This window comes from Clytia hemisphaerica, unplaced genomic scaffold, assembly GCF_902728285.1.
Source record: "Clytia hemisphaerica strain Z4C2 unplaced genomic scaffold, Clytia hemisphaerica genome assembly, whole genome shotgun sequence".
Lineage (NCBI taxonomy): Eukaryota > Metazoa > Cnidaria > Hydrozoa > Leptothecata > Clytiidae > Clytia > Clytia hemisphaerica.
Genome location: NW_027104602.1, coordinates 542,136 through 559,291, shown reverse-complemented (window position 1 = coordinate 559,291; position 17,156 = coordinate 542,136). Strand labels below are relative to the sequence as shown.

Below are 17,156 nucleotides of genomic sequence, written 5' to 3'. Positions count from 1 at the left end.
GAAAAAGAATAAAGACGAGGATATTTTTTGTATATAGAAAATAGGAATTTCCAGTCATAAAGTAGGGGATAGCAAACAGATAACTAAGGCCAGATAGCTACACGGTTGTTTAGGCTACCTATACAATTATAAGCACAAGTCAACCTTCAAAGTCAAATTTAAAGGATATAAATCTGACAAAAAGGTGAAAAAGTTTTTTTTCTTTTTACATTCATACTACAATGCATCAAAAACAAAAAAAGGACTAAAGAAAATAAAAAATATTTTTGATAAGATAGGCAGAGCAAACTCTATCAAAATAACATTGCGCCTAAAAAGTCATCATGCTTCTAAAAAACCCTAGAAGAATGTAAGAAAAAAATAAATTAAATTCCTGGAAAATGTATAAATCTAAATATGCGAATTTTGAGAAAAATAACTAAAAGGCGTTGCAGGAACCACGCCAATCTATAAGTTTGAGAACATCTATGATGGAAAACTACTTTAAGGTTACGATTGCAAGGAGAGACTCAAAGTACAGAGTAATTTGGATTAAAATAAAGTAGGTACGAGTGAAAAATGGATAGTGAATAATAATAATTGATAATTAAAAAACTCAAAACGTTAAAATATCACTACTAATCAGTGAAATATAATAATAGTCTAGTGGAAATTTGTTTTTCTTTATTCTAAAGTTTGTAAAAAATTTAGTGATGACAAGAATACCATAACACATGATACGAAATTAGATTCAAGCCCCAAAAAATTCTCTATGTACCAGTCAATTATTTTGTCATAACCCAAAAAATCAGTTTGAAATACAAAAAAAAAAAAGAAATTGTCAATTATAATTCAAATATTTTTGTTTTACATATTCATAAAGTATTCCCTCATTTGTTGCCATTGTTGAAGACCCTGAAAAAAAATCATTTAAAATAATATCATAGAATAGTCAGCTAAACCAAGCTTTTAGCCTGAAGAAGTAGTAGTAGAATCTACCACGCTGGAGTTCTTTTGTTTATTTCTCAAAGAAAAATTTTTTAAACGACTTGAAACTTTCTGACTTTTAATAAAATCTTATTAATAGTACTTGTGCAAATTTTTAGGGTCATAAGTTGTCAAGATCAGGTTTTATGACTTTATTGTGAAACATGACATAAAACCCAGCTAAAATCACTTAAAACTCAAAATTTTGAAGTGCTGATAACTTCTAAACTATTTATCCAATCATTATCAAATTTTGACACGTGATAGGCATTGATAATACAAATTTTAAAAATTTAAAGAAAATTTTTGAAAATGATGACGTCATTATTTATGACGTCATCAAATTTTGAAAATTTTACTCATCTTCAGCATAGATTTTAAGGAAAACTCTTAATGGAAATTGGAAAACCGGCAATTATGTTAAAGAACAGTCTTTTACCTTTCAGAATCTTCAAACAGAATTGAAATATCTTTATTGGTTCAACTGTAATAGATATTTTTGTAAACCATATATTGGGGCTTTTTTCCGAAAGGTCGAAATTTTGTGATGACGTCATCAGTTTTTGCATGACGTCATCAAATTTTTTTTTCTTCCTGGAAAATTGTATCATGATGGAGAACATCTGTACCAAATTTCATGGCCATAGCTCTTCTAGATCGAAAATAATCGAGGGTGGTAGATTCTACCCCCCTGGGGATACAAAAGTCAAAAAAGCTTGGGGCTAATAGGGTTAAAGGAAATTGGAAAATGTACAGCACATTATACAGATGAGGATAAAAAAGAAGTACTCCCGCCCGATCTTAAGGTACATTCAAGTCTTTGGATCAAATGTCTAATTATCAAGAGTAATAGAGGTTTTTCATGTTCTGTTTTGTTAAGTTACGTAACTTCCGCCATTATGGAAGCAAACGTTCGATTCGCGTAAGGGATCGCCTCTACAGATTCGAAAGTTTGCTTACATAATGGCGAAAAGTACGCTACTTCAAAAAACATGGAAAACCTCTACATTCATGATTTGCATCATTACAATGTCTTCCACAGACCCAACAAATGATTGGTTGTAAGTGACGTAAAATCAATCAATACGTCACTTTCAACCAATCTTTTGAGTTCGTGGAAGACATTTCAATGGTGCATATCATAAATAGAACTGTTCACCAGCACAACAAGAGAAACATCAAGACATACTTGCTTGTTGATTTTCAGTTGGGATTTGACGTAGTTTTCCATGATTTCATTGATATCTCTGACTTTTTGTTTCTTGAATCGATCATAGTCTTTCAGTGACTTGTCCATGAAAACACTGAAAGAATAGAATTTTTGCAACAGTTATGAACTATGAGCCATGAATGAAAGTACAAACTTATAGTAGGATCACAAATAAAGAATAAGGCAGAAAGTTTAGACCACACCATTTTATTCCCTAGCCTAACCGTACTGCGTGAAAAGACATGATGATAGTAGATATTTGTGTTTGAGTATACGAATTAATTAGAAAACAAGAATGGTACGAAAAACATACACAAATATAAAGTCTAAAATTCATTAGAAAAATTACAAAGAATTGACAACAACTTACTTGACATCATTTTCAGCAATTTTAACCATCTCCTCTGCATCCTTAACTTGCTGTTCACAAGCTAATAATTTTTCTTGTTTAGTTTCCAATGAATCTTGACCAAACAGCATGGTTGAAACAGATTTTAACGTGAAGCCTTGATTGGGAAGTTCTTCTCCATTCTGGAATACAAGTGAAAAAGTATGTTTTAAACAGTTTCGTATACAGCTACAATGCGCAAGTTGTGGGTTCAATCCCTGGCTGGGCCATAGTAAAGTCTTTGTACTTTTGATGCTCAGCAATTAAGGAAAAGATCAAGAGGGTAAGCGGAGCAATCCAGGGGAAAAGAGTGGGGCCCTCCCCTACTCTAGGATAGACAGCTATAGAAAAAGGAGCCTTCGAGTGGCCGCCGACTGCGGTCCCAGACTTATCTAATTCATACCTCGGCTGCAGTAACTTCTTTTTGGATTTCATCTCTTTGTTTGCTTTTTGAAGATAATTGTTCTTCAGCCTTTTCCAAATCGTGTTGTCTTAGAGCTTGTTTTCTGACAACTGACCTAAAAGTGAAACAAACTCTTTAATCAATCCAGTAAGATTTTAAAACAGAATAAGCTCAAATTTCATTTCATACTAGTCGCTTTTAGTGAAGAAATCACTACAAATAATTAAAGTCATTCTTTTTTTAGGGAAAAAGTTTGTCAAAATACCTCAGAGATTCTGTGAAGTAAAGATACTCTTTAAGTTGATCAACATATGAAATTTCTTCTTCGGTTAGTATGGATTCAGTGTTGCTTGCAAGCCTAAAAGAAAACATTATTAGGTACTAAGTGGCAAGTTTGGTATGTTCATCGTCTGACTGGTGGTTGTCATGGGAATCTACGGTGAGGTACTTCAACTTCTTTTCTATTTGTACTAGACCTGGGACACTTATAGAGACCATATTCATAATAATACACTCTCAGTTTTTAGGGTTTTATATGAGACCTTTTAGATGCTAATTTGAAGAAAGACCTTATCAGTCTGAATTCAAACCTTTTAGGTTTAGTTTTGAGACCTTAGCCGGTCTAATTTTTACTTAGATGTTAGTATATCATGAAAGGTCTGAATTGAAACTGTGGCCGATTGAGACCTTGCAAGGTTTCCATTCAAGCAAGGTCTTGTTCTATACACCAAAATGGTCTCCTTTGTATTTTCGAAATAAGACCTTCATGGTCTGTTCTTGGAAACGGTCTTATTCAACACTTCTAAAGGTCTCAATCACGAGTTTTAAACAAGACCTTCTTAGGTCTGACATTTACAAGCCTTTTCAATAGACACGATAGTGAACATCCAATAGACACGATAAAAAGGGCTTTTACGAAGACCTCTAAAGGTCTCGATTTTGCGCGCTGTAAAAGGTCGCCAAAAAGGTCTCCTTCAAGACTTCTAAAGGCTCACTGGTTTGAAACAAGACCTTTTTAGGTCTGCCATTTACAAGCCTTTTCAATAGACACGATAGTGAACATCCAATAGACACGATAAAAAGGGCTTTTACGAAGACCTCTAAAGGTCTCGATTTCGCGCGCTTTAAAAAATCTAGAGCAGTGTAACGACTTCTTTCGAATTTTCGAATGTTTCGAACGTCGTTCGAAATTCGAAAAGTTCAAAATTAGATCAAAGTGCAAAAATACAATCAAAACAATTTTGGAGCCAAAAGGGTGAAGACGGTCTGAAGATCGAAAAGAAAAGAAAAAAAGGACACAATCTTCAAGTAATACAATTTCTTAAAATCCTTTTTTTGTCAACTGGAGCTATATATCTTTTGATCGGATGAATCCTTTTTCTTCCTCAAACATGGAGCTTTATTGTTGCATATACGAGGCTCGATCGAATTTTGTGCTTGTATTATCGATCCTACTAGCTAGGCTTTTAGGAAATTTTATTTTTTGTGCAATATTCGTTTTAAATCTTTTAAATCTTATTATATTATTTTTTTTAGCTTCGACATTAACGAGAAGCTAACCCAACATCATGTGATAGCCCATGTCACTGTCGCTGTAATCCACCCACATTTTTAAACGTTTGTTTAAAGTATGGCCAGAACAAATCGACTCTCTGCTGAGGTAGAATTGAATATATCTTGCCCAACTTGTTTTTTTTTTTCTGGAAAAACTTTGAAGAGCTGGATCAAAAGTAAGAATTTTTCAAATTTCCTAAATGACATTTCGATGAAGTAATAGGCCTAAAAACCAGTTTTGTGATCTTTATCTCACTTCTCTTGAATTTTTTAGCAAACAACAATCCAGCTTTCATGTTAGCACGCAACTATCCAGTTCGTTAAAGTTTCGTGTCACCGTCACCAACAAACGTCTATTCAATTTTCAACTCTTGGACGTTTGTTTGACAATCTGGTTTACAGTCGTACTTACATAAACAGCTAGACTTTGTCCAAACCAAAGCCCAGAATTCAAACCTTTTAGGTTTAGTTTTGAGACCTTAGCCGGTCTAATTTTTACTTAGATGTTAGTATATCATGAAAGGTCTGAATTGAAACTGTGGCCGATTGAGACCTTGCAAGGTTTCCATTCAAGCAAGGTCTTGTTCTATACACCAAAATGGTCTCCTTTGTATTTTCGAAATAAGACCTTCATGGTCTGTTCTTGGAAACGGTCATTATTCAACACTTCTAAAGGTCTCAATCACGAGTTTTAAACAAGACCTTCTTAGGTCTGACATTTACAAGCCTTTTCAATAGACACGATAGTGAACATCCAATAGACACGATAAAAAGGGCTTTTACGAAGACCTCTAAAGGTCTCGATTTTGCGCGCTGTAAAAGGTCGCCAAAAAGGTCTCCTTCAAGACTTCTAAAGGCTCACTGGTTTGAAACAAGACCTTTTTAGGTCTGCCATTTACAAGCCTTTTCATAGACACGATAGTGAACATCCAATAGACAACGATAAAGGGCTTTTACGAAGACCTCTAAAGGTCTCGATTTCGCGCGCTTTAAAAAATCTAGAGCAGTGTAACGACTTCTTTCGAATTTTCGAATGTTTCGAACGTCGTTCGAAATTCGAAAAGTTCAAAATTAGATCAAAGTGCAAAAATACAATCAAAACAATTTTGGAGCCAAAAGGGTGAAGACGGTCTGAAGATCGAAAAGAAAAGAAAAAAAAGGTAAGTAACACAATCTTCAAGTAATACAATTTCTTAAAATCCTTTTTTTGTCAACTGGAGCTATATATCTTTTGATCGGATGAATCCTTTTTCTTCCTCAAACATGGAGCTTTATTGTTGCATATACGAGGCTCGATCGAATTTTGTGCTTGTATTATCGATCCTACTAGCTAGGCTTTTAGGAAATTTTATTTTTTGTGCAATATTCGTTTTAAATCTTTTATTATATTATTTTTTTTAACTTCGACATTAACGAGAAGCTAACCCAACATCATGTGATAGCCCATGTCACTGTCGCTGTAAATCCCACCCACATTTTCTAAACGTTTGTTTAAAGTATGGCCAGAACAAAATCGACTCTCTGCTGAGGTAAGAATTGAATATATCTTTGCCCAACTTGTTTTTTTTTTCTGGAAAACTTTGAAGAGCTGGATCAAAAGTAAAGAATTTTTCAAATTTCCTAAATGACATTTCGATGAAGTAATAGGCCTAAAAACCAGTTTTGTGATCTTTATCTCACTTCTCTTGAATTTTTTAGCAAACAACAATCCAGCTTTCATGTTAGCACGCAACTATCCAGTTCGTTAAAGTTTCGTGTCACCGTCACCAACAAACGTCTATTCAATTTTCAACTCTTGGACGTTTGTTTGACAATCTGGTTTACAGTCGTACTTACATAAACAGCTAGACTTTGTCGTGAATCATCATCATTGTCATGAACAAACTGGACACACGTTTCGATATCAAAGAACTATTATATACATAATATAATGGATATTTGTTAGAAAAATATCTAGAAATCCTATTGGGTATAATATATCTTTTAGATTGAAATTCTTGAATGTATTTTTATTCTCTTCTTCTCTTAATTATTGCATATTGTTAGGTTTTGTTTCGGCAATTTAGGCCTTTTGAAAATTACAGACCTTCAAAAACATAGTTTCTTTTAGGCACTAATATGGTCTAATTTTGAACAAGACCCCAAACGTTCTGCGATAACGGACTTTTTTCGAAAGGTCTCGTTTAAAATAAGACCTTTTAGGTATGATAGAATCAGAACCCTTGAAGTCTCTTTTGGGATCTAGAATAGTCTCTATTGGGCGCGATAAAGGTCTGATTTAGAACAAGACCCCAAACGTTCTGCGATAACGGACTTTTTTCGAAAGGTCTCGTTTAAAATAAGACCTTTTAGGTTGATAGAATTAGAACCCTTGAAGTCTCTTTCGGGATCTAGAATAGTCTCTATTGGGCGCGATAAAGGTCTTATTAAAATCAAGACCTTAAGGTCTGATTTAGAACAAGACCCAAAACGTTCTGCGATAACGGATCGTTACCTGATACACCCAAAAGGTCTTAATAAAGACCTTTAAAACTGAGAGTGTATGCACCATTGCAATTTCTTCCATGAACCCAACAGCCGATTGGTTGAAAGTGACGTAGTGACTGAATTTACATCACTTACCCAACCAATCAGCTATGGGTCCGTGATGTAATGTTGGAAGACATTTGAATTGTGTATATATCATGAATAGTTCCAGTTTGTACTGGAATTACTACCAGATCAAAGCTAACTCAATTGCTGAATATCTTGTTTGAAAAAAAAACATGTAGTTCAATTAGCCTTATAACGAGACTTTTTTTTTTTAGTTTTGAATACCTGTCCATTTGATGACCAGCTTGTTGTAAAGTATCTCCAATTTCTGGCTCGATTGCACTCCATTCACTAAAATAGATACAAGAAGGATTATTTAGTTGTGACACTCCTTCATGTTGATTGAATAAAGAGTCAAAGTTCAAAGCTTTAAAATCTTTGTTGCATTGTAGATCTGTTTAAGACATAAATCATGATCAAGCTACAGACAATCCAAAGCTTATTTTATCAAATCGAGCGGTTCAGGCTTTTGAAAAAAGTATAAGTATAATATAAAAAGTACAAGTATAAATACCTGAAAAGTTTGCCATAATCTGTATGGGATTTCAAAATAGCATATTGTTTGGTTGATAGTCTCTGAAATGAATGAAATTAATAAAATTTCACATTTCAACATCACTCTCTCGAAAACATAGTCAAGTTGAATGGGCTTTACTAAGTACTCCGCTGAAATGTTTCATGTTATTATCTTATTTCTCATTTCATAAGAAGTTCATCAAAACGTTAAAAAGAATTTCCTTAACTTGAGACATTCCCATAGTATGAACCCCCCCCCTTTGTTTAAGGGGGGGGGGGGAGCCGAGGTGCAAGAAGCTTTATAGGGGAGATAGAAAAGGGGAAGAAGAAAAAAAGAAAAAAAAAAATGGGGGGGATAGTAAGGGGGGAGTTAAAAATTATAGGGAAAAGGGGATTTAAGTCATAAAATTTCACTAGGAAATTGCGGGGGGTTTATAGAAAGGGGGGGTTTATTTCTAGGGAAGGGGGGGACTATGAAGATTCACATAAAAAGGAAGGAATGGTGGGGGGGGGACCCAATAGGGGGGGGGGATGGGGGGGGGGGGGGAAGCATGTAAGATGGGGGGGAGAAAAAAAAAAATAAGGGGGGGATACCTTTAATAGGAGGGGAAGGAAATAGTAATTGGGGGGGGGGATCCAGACCCTCTGCACACATGTTTCCGGACGGTTCTCTTGTTTTATAGGGAACAAATGGTATCAATTTTTGGTACAAAAATCAAAATACAAAATACAAGTAACAAGAAACTTAGTGTTTATATACATCCTACTAAAATTATACCCTAAATGGTGCGGGATCAAATAGGGGGGATGAAATTTAATGGGGGGGTTCAGACCCCTCTGCACACTATGATTCCTGACGGTCTCTTGTTTATAGGAACACAGGTTTCAATTGTGTTTGGTAACAAACTCAAAATACAAAATACAAGTAACAAGAACATTAGATGTTTATACTCCTACTAAATTATACCTGTTGAATCTTTAATATACCATTGATATTTGTGTTTAAGCTTTCTGCATAGTTTTTGATGTTCTCAAATCGTCTAAAGTAAGCAAACAAAGCAGTCATTGAACTGTAAAATGTAAATGTCAGAACATTAGCTTTTTTGGGGATATACTAGTATTATAATAATATAATATAGACCCTGGAAAAAGAAGGATTTCTGATTGTGAAGTTTTCGAGCTGGATAAGATTTCAGATTCAGATTCAGATTCTGTTGTTTTAGTTTAGTCAAAAATGAGATTCAATTCAAAATTATAACATACTGGTCTGGTTTTTTTATGCTCAATGAAGCGGAAATACTTTTGAACCGACCATCTACTTTCTGTTGCCAGTTTGTAGCAGCCACACTTTCTTTCCACCCCTCTTCCTAAGAATACAGGATAATGGTACTTTTAACAATACAGCAGCAGTAGAATTGTTTAAAAATGGTATATCAACTCTTCAATGCCCGAATTCAAACTCTTTTTGTCTAGATTTTAATGGCTTACAAGTGCAAAATTGTTTTGAGACTGAACATTCTAAAGTGTACCAAAATAATGTAGCAGTATTCAAAGTAGGGTTTTTCACCCGAGACAAAAATGGATTTTACACAGCAAATTAGCACAATTTACAACAAGTAAATTATGGGGTCAAGCTGGAGTTTTTACAAGCTCTTATTTGATTTGGTTGGTAGTTAACCAGTAATAAAACAATTTTGTTACTTTTTCTAAAGAACGCGTCATCTCTATCACTTCAAATGACCAATTAGTGAGGTATCTTATAAAAACTCCAGCTCATCTCAAATTATGTAGAATTTTGAGACGGAAAAGTGTCTTTATTCACTTTGCTGAGATGGAAGAACTTTTAACACTGAATGTAACAAAAATTCAAGGGTGTTTGAAATTGAATCATACCTGTTTCAAAAAGCCCCTGAAAACTCCATCTTGAGAGATGACAGGGTGAGAAGCCAATCTCAATAAGAAACACTGAAGTGAAGAAAAAAATTCATCTTGTGTGTTATGCAATAAGAGCAGGTACGAGAATCCTTAAGGGACAGGAACCATCTAGGGATATTGTATTGTATTGCTCAGGATGATAAAGATTGACAAATAAAGAGTATTAGATATTATGGGCTTTGCCAGAAAAAAACCTTATACCCCTGTTGAGGAGATCCATTTTCGTTCAAAGGGGGTAAGGTTTGGTAAGTGGCAGAATTCCATAGGGATACAAGTGAAATGTTGAGAAAAAAAAATTGACTCTACAGTTATTTGAATTGCCATGCAACCTTCCTGATTTTAAGTTCACAGAAAAAAGGATAGTGTGAAACAGTACGGATTCTTACTTCTAGACCTTGTCTCCTCCTCTCAATGAAGTCAGGATCAAACTTATCATGGGCGATTTGAAACTTCTGAACATTGATCTGAAAAGGAATAGGCTTGAAAGCCAATGGAAGTGACCTTAACTTGATGGGTAATGTATGAAGTTAGTTAGATGACATGTAAAATGAAAATGTGTATTATCATAATGGTCTGCCGTTCTCATTAGTAAATGACTTTATCTTGTAATGTACACGTTTTTTACAAGCATAAAGCTTATAAGCATATCCAGAATCAAATCTTGGAAAAACTTAAGCATTGCCTATAATGCTGAGTCTCAGTCTATAACATTAACAAAGCATGCAATCTTCCATAATACAAAAAACTTGCTTAATGTGCAGATTGCACCATTACATAAGCAAGTCTCTTTACCCTATGCTTATAAAAAACGTGTAAATGACATTTGTTTCTGATAATGATGAAAGTTGACTTTAATGAATGATGTAAAAAGTTGTTAAAGTTAATGTATATGATGTCTGATGTTTAAAGATAAGTGTAATAAATGATTAGTTACTAAGAAAGCATAGTGACCAAATACTTATTGCTATAATTGTCCATGGATACTTTATTAACAAGATAATGTAATTGTTGGGTGTGTAAATAAAGATTAGTTAGAAATCACAAACACAAACACAGTATTTGATAATAATAAGTATTTGAAGTATTTGATCAAACAGGCCATATTTTAGAAAAGCAGGGCAGCCTCCGTTGGTGGCCAAAAAGGGCACTTTTCTAGTGTTTTTCCACTAAAAAAAGCTATTTTTACCAAAATTATAGTGATTTCTGGAAGGGCAGCATCCGATAACTGGATGCTAAAAGGACTTGAAATATGGCCTGTCAATTAGGAAATTGATAATGTAAACTTACACGCTTCTCTGGCAATGGTGGCAAAACAATCTGAAAGGCAATTACAAATTAAGAAATCAGAACAATACCCCAAACAAAAGCTAGCTGAGGCCTCTTTGATTTTTTTAAAACTGTTTTCAAAATTTGAAATTTGTTTTATTGGCATAATTCATACACAGATATCTTATATAAAACACTCCTATTTTGTAGCTACTTTGTATATTTCCCAAGCAACGACAGGTGGAGCAATATAATCTGTCATCTTTGCCATTAGTAGGTCAAAGTAGGTCACAGTTGAATTCTTGGTTTTATTGAAGTTTTTTGACACTGCAATGACTTCAAAATTTCAAGGATCACACAAAGCCAAATTGTGACGTCACTTAGTTCAAGATAGCAGATTTTTTTGCTTCAGCTAGTGACGGAGTAGCTCTATCTAGTGTTTTTATATAAGATGCCTGTGACTATAATATCAAACACAATATCTAAGTATACCTGTATTGCAAGGTTATAATCAATCAAAGTTTTAAGTCTTGACACTTCTCCTAGAAATTATACAATAAAGTAATAAAAATGTGACTTACATAAGGGTAGTTTGCCATAAGGAAATTTCTGAGTAGTTCAAACTCACTGTAACGCCTCCACAGTGCACATTCTGGTTCAGAGCCAAGATGGTTTTCAACAGGTCTAAAAATTCAAAAACATAATGAAATAAACAAAGGTAAGAAAGGTTATGAATTTAAAGTTCAAGGAAGAGCTGATTTGAACGTGAATAATTGAAAAATTGCACCCAAGTTGAGCTTAGAAGAAAAATGAAAACATTACTATGCTACCTTGAAATAAATCAATAACTGTTCATTTTTAAAAGGATAAAACACTACCCTTTTGTGCCACATTTTTAACAAAACCTTAGTAGATTCAAGCAAAAAGTGTCAAAGCATGTTACCTTATTACACGAATATTACTAGTCATTTTATTAACACGAATTGAAAAATTTCGTGTTAATAAAAACCCCCTGAATTAAAACCAGCCGTGGTGTCCTTAAAAAAGCAAATAAAATTTGTGTTAATTTTTTGCGTGTTAATTTCAAGGCCGATGAATACTTGCATATTTATTTTCATGTAATAAGGTAAGCTGTAATAAGGGATTTTTAAAGGATATCACAAAAAGCAATACCTCATTTTTTACACATCACATGACAGGGGTTTTGAAATATTGAGAAAACAAATTTAAGTTGGGTTTACCTAGTCATGTGGCCAAAATATCAGCACGCTGTTTTTGGAACAGCTTTAATTGGAATGAAAAATTAAAAAGCATTTGCTTTAAGCCTTAACTTGAAAAATGATGATTAAATTTACTGAGCAGGTCAAAAAAAAATCTGTCAAAGGCATTTTTAGATCCATGTTATCATATTTTTGCGCAAAAATACCCTTTTTTAATTTGGAAAATCCAAGAATGAACTTCATTTTCCTTTGAAAATATGAAGAATGAACTTCATTTTCCTTTGAAAATATGAAGAATGGACTTCATTTTCCTTTGAAAATATGAAGAATGGACTTCATTTTCCTTTGAAAATACAAAGAATGGACTTCATTTTCCTTTGAAAATACGAAGAATGGACTTCATTTTCCTTTGAAATTACAAAGTAAGAAAAGGATTTCAGTTTCCTTGGAAAATACAAAGGAAAAAATTTCAGTTCCCTTTTAAAAAATGCAAAGAAAAATTTTGACTTCAGTTTTCTTTGAAAATACAAAGAAAAATTTTGACTTTATTTTCCTTTGAAAATGCGAAGAATGGACTTAATTTTCCTTTGAAAATACGAAGAATGGACTTCATTTTCCTTTGAAAATACGAAGAATGGACTTAATTTTCCTTTGAAAATACGAAGAATGGACTTCATTTTCCTTTGAAAATACAAAGAAAAGACATCAGTTTCCTTGGAAAATAAAAAGGAAAGGATTTCAGTTTCCTTGGAATATACAAAGGAAAGAATTTCAGTTCCCTTTGAAAATACAAAGAATGGACATGAGTTTCCTTGGAAAATACAAAGAAAAAGAAAAGACTTCAGTTTCCTTGGAAATACAAAGAAAAGACATCATTTTCCTTGGAAGATATGAAGAAAAGACTTCAGTTTCCTTGAAAAATACAAAGAAAAGACATCAGTTTCCTTTTTAATGTTTGTAAGTGTTTCTTTTTGAATTATGAAGTTTGATCTTTTATTGTTTTAATGAGTATAATGTTTCTTCTCAAGATACGCTGTTGGCTTTATACCGTCAACTGCTCTAGCTTGGGACGATTGGTCGAAACATGGGATTGATATCTGGCCTGTATTTTCACTTACTGTTAAATCTTTTTGACAACAAATTTATCAATCATACTTTCTGTCATAACATATCACGATAACTTTTTTTCATTCAAAATGACCGGATGCCGATTTGAGAATTAGAGAACGCCCAACGCCTAACCACCTATCGCCCAATGGGATTAACAAATAATGAGCGTGTAACTTGTCACACGTGTGACGTCAAACGCTCCATCGTTTTGGTATAACCACCACCATTATGGTATAAATGGTGACATATTACATTGGATAACAGACTTTCTTCAAGATCGAACCCAACGTGTTGTTGTTCGAGGAAAATTGTCTAAACAAACAGCAGTCATGTCAGGTGTCCCCCAAGGTACCGTTCTTGGTCCCCTCCTCTTTCTTGCCTACATAAATGACATGCCACTTGAGACAGACTCAAAACTGGCTTTATTTGCTGATGATTCCTACCTTTACCGAAAGATACAATCTATCAAAGATTGCGAGCAACTACAGTCTGACCTAGATAAACTTGCTGATTGGGAGAAAAAGTGGAGCATGGAGTTTCACCCAGAGAAGTGTAAGATTTTAAGGATAACAAATAAACGAAATATAATTGATTCAGAATACCAGGTACACGGACAACAGCTTGAGATGGTAAAAAAGGCGAAATATCTTGGTGTAAGTATGCAAAAGGATTTAAAATGGAATACTCACATTTCTAACATATGTGCTAAAGCAAATAACACAAGATTCTTTTTGCAAAGAAACTTGATGAAAAGTGATTCAGAAACACAACTTTATTAGACCCACTCTAGAGTATACTTCCACAGTTTAGGATCCGACGCAAAATGAAACATTGAAATCAAAAATTGAAATGGTTCAGCGAAAATGCCTACGATGGATCTTCAACTCATGGCAAAGAACAGTTAGCCCAACATCATTAAGAAACTGCTAAACTGAAAACACTAAATGAACAAAGAAGCATAGCTCGAGTCAAAATGTTGTATGAGATCTACTACAAAACAAAATATTTAAACAAAGAAATGATTCCAGAGAAACAAAGGTATGTTAATCTTAAGTTTAACCAAATTCTGGGGAGGATACAGATCTATTCAAACTCTTTTCTACCTAAAACCATCAAACTATCATAGTTCCATTAAATGGAACAAATTACCAACCAAATTGACCAACATAAAGGATCTGTAAGACTTCAAGAAAGAAGCTGAAAAATTATAAACTAGTACTTTATATATTTTTGTTAGTTACTAGTTTTGAGAAACCATAACCTAGCTAAGCCTTATTTCACAAGCAAGCACAAAGCCGGTAGCCTATACTCTAATCAAAATTCCAATATACTCTTAAATTTTATTAAACCTATCAGTTAAGCCTCCGTCTAATGTCAAACTCTAATAAACAAATTCACTTGATCCTTTTTCTTCATATTTCCGTGAAATAATTTCCTGTTAACTAAACCAACAATGCTAAAGGCGCTGTGGTATAGTGGTCATTGACCTTGGTTACTGCACAGGCGACTGAGGTTCGATTCCCACTCGCAGCGGTTCACTTGGCAAGTGAATGAACCTTCGCCCGGGTCAACCCATGCCATGTGAGGAGAATTGGGTAGTCAGTCCAAGGTGCTGACGGGGCGCTCATTGAAAGCGTCTATAGTTGCGAAAATAGGCCTGAAAGCCTCCTGCAACTCAACCAAATAGAAAAAATAGAAATGCTAGTTCCTTTCTTTTCTTAATAAATTTTAAGCCACAGAAGAAATATTTTTAGATTTTTTAGATTTTTAAATTATTTTATCAACTTTTATACATACAAAATAAATCAATTTTTATTATTTATTATTTATTATGAAGCTAGACCACTTTTAATGTTTTCATTTTATTATTTATGTTACATTGGCGAGAATAACTTTATAATAAGTTTATGCTAATTAAAAAATAGAAATAGAAATTTTGTCACTAAGTTGTTCTTCTACGTTCCAGACACTCGCGTACGTGTTCCACTACGGATTTTTTTCATATTTCGATTTAAAAGCCTACTCGCCGGTGAAGAGAAATTGTGTATTTTTTAATACGCTGTTCATTACCGTAGAGTCGTTTAATCTCGACATACGTCTTGCAATCTCGACACCGGATCTGTAAAATAATCAAAACAAACCTTGAATGAAATTCTTGGTATCATTCTTATCGAACAAGTTCATCCATCAAACTAGAAGTTCAGTAAACATTGCAATCATTTCAATTAAAAAGAAAGCCAAATTATAAGCAGTTTTACACAACACACGAAACGCATGCAAACTTCCTCGTAACTTTCTCGTGTCCATCATTAAAATTTTACAACTTTATTACGCTTCAAGTCACGTGATAAAAATAATTCGCGCGCTTAGCCTGGTTTCCCCTTCCTTTTATATAAAAACACACGCTCTAGGCGCTAACAGGCCGCACGCCGTGATGGCCAGTATGGCGGTCACATTAAATTCAAAAGGAAACCGGGTTCTTTTTATTATTTTCGGTTCACGGTAAAAATGTCTACTAAAAAATTCCTCGCGTGCAAAATGTTGTGTTGTTGTGATTTAGACATCTTCGTTGAAAGCATGCTAATTAGTTTTTAGCGATTACTACATCGTTAAAGTTTTCTTTTCAAATATAAGTATAAGTAATAACACTTCACATTTCTCATATTATATTAACAATCTGTGACGTGATAGAGAGAGAGTACATTTTAGTGATTGATTGATAACTTTGGTATGTATTTGTTTATGTTTGATTTTTTATTTCGAAGACCAGCCTACAGCTATGTCGAGATTGCAAGACGTATGTCGAGATTAAACGACTCTACGGTAACTCAAATCAAATGACTTTGGAGGTTCGGTGAAATGGTGGCCGAATTGCCGTCCCATGTTTTATCAGATAGTCTCAAGTTAGAGCAGTTGGCGGTAATCTTTGTGTAAACTTATGCATGTGTTTTGCAACTTATGCATATTTTTTGCATATTTTCCAACTAAATCCAACCACGGCTGTTTCAGTTTCTGTATTTTTGCATATAATCCAAGGATGGAGTACAAACAGCAGAAAGGTCTATTTCTTTCGAGGTTGGCATGGGTCAAATATTTTTATCTATGATCTGAAATTTAGGTAATTTCTCAAATTTTTTTAAAATTTTTAATTTCATTCAAAAAGCGCGGCCAGTTTTGGATGAACATCCACCAGACTCCCGCACCACAACACAATCAATATTAACTTATATCGATTGATTGGATATTGATTGATCTGAAATTTTTCATTATATAGCATCGAGCCTCAAACTTTGACCTTATTATCAGCCAGATAGCACACCACCACGTCACACCACCCAAATCTTGGCAGCTCACACCTTTCTTCACACACTCTATATACATTGCCCCAAAACATAAGATTCTTTTGAAGATTTCTCTAGATTTGTACATGTTTGAAGGGGAGTAGAAGGCTATTTACCAAGATAAATTTGCTGAATGATCTAGCTACAATTCTTTTTTCTAGCTAGCTGATAAACACAGTATATCTTAAATTTTCTGCCCCTCCCTCCCCTAAATTTTTATTCCAATTGTCATTCCCTTTTAACTCCATCTAGGAGGCATGCTCATGATAGTACCCTTCAAATAAATTAAAAGACAATAGATAAATTACCTTGATTCTACTAGATAAACAACAAAGGGCTCTTTCAAAATTTCACTTTTTCTTCTTTCAGATTCGACAACAGCAACTTCCATTTGATTTAAAAGTGCCCCTTCTGGAAAGTAGAGTTTCTTATTTCCCTCCATATGCGATTCACCTTTTCTGTAAGCCATTTAATTTCAGTTTTTCCTGTATGTATTCCTGTATAGATGTCAAAGAAGAAGGCAGTAAAAAAACTGTGCACTTTTGCCTTTTGCTGTAGAGTAGATTGACCTTTGGGTTGTGAACTTCCGCCTATATGCCTCACCGACGGTAAGTCCTCTAGCCCGGGCACAAGCCCAAAGCTCTCCTCCAGCGAG

General features: G+C 34.1%; 1 protein-coding gene and 1 long non-coding RNA gene across 3 annotated transcripts; one reads left to right on the top strand and one right to left on the bottom strand.

The window, feature by feature from the left end:
- Window positions 1-174: 174 nt before the first annotated feature.
- LOC136824221 (sorting nexin-4-like) lies at window positions 175-17,092 on the bottom strand. Of its 2 annotated transcripts, none has more exons than XM_067080398.1 (14): window positions 16,810-17,092; window positions 11,412-11,514; window positions 10,852-10,881; window positions 9,951-10,043; window positions 9,523-9,594; window positions 8,893-8,996; window positions 8,597-8,669; window positions 7,628-7,689; window positions 7,339-7,404; window positions 3,233-3,325; window positions 2,968-3,082; window positions 2,547-2,707; window positions 2,156-2,270; window positions 175-894 (listed from the first exon to the last, which is right to left on the bottom strand). In XM_067080398.1, the coding sequence occupies exons 1-14, from the start codon at window positions 16,968-16,970 to the stop codon at window positions 847-849; spliced, it is 1,296 nt and encodes a 431-aa protein (XP_066936499.1). In that variant the 5' UTR covers window positions 16,971-17,092; the 3' UTR covers window positions 175-846. The 2 variants fall into 2 exon arrangements, with proteins under 2 accessions (XP_066936499.1, XP_066936500.1); XM_067080399.1 differs by having other exon boundaries at window positions 9,951-10,028; window positions 16,810-17,089.
- Window positions 5,966-6,515, top strand: LOC136824213 (uncharacterized). Its single transcript, XR_010849099.1, has 2 exons — window positions 5,966-6,050; window positions 6,247-6,515. It is a non-coding gene; the product is annotated as an uncharacterized lncRNA (long non-coding RNA).
- Window positions 17,093-17,156: the final 64 nt, after the last annotated feature.

Excerpts from the sequence above, each read along its gene's own strand:
- LOC136824221 (XM_067080398.1), bottom strand. The coding sequence starts at position 16,970 with ATGGCTTACAGAAAAGGTGAATCGCATATGGAGGGAAATAAGAAACTC. Across the intron at positions 8,670-8,892 it reads AGCATAAAAAAACCAGACCA|ACGATTTGAGAACATCAAAA; the intron begins GTATGTTATAAT and ends TGCTTACTTTAG. Across the intron at positions 2,271-2,546 it reads ATTGCTGAAAATGATGTCAA|TGTTTTCATGGACAAGTCAC; the intron begins GTAAGTTGTTGT and ends CTATTCTTTCAG.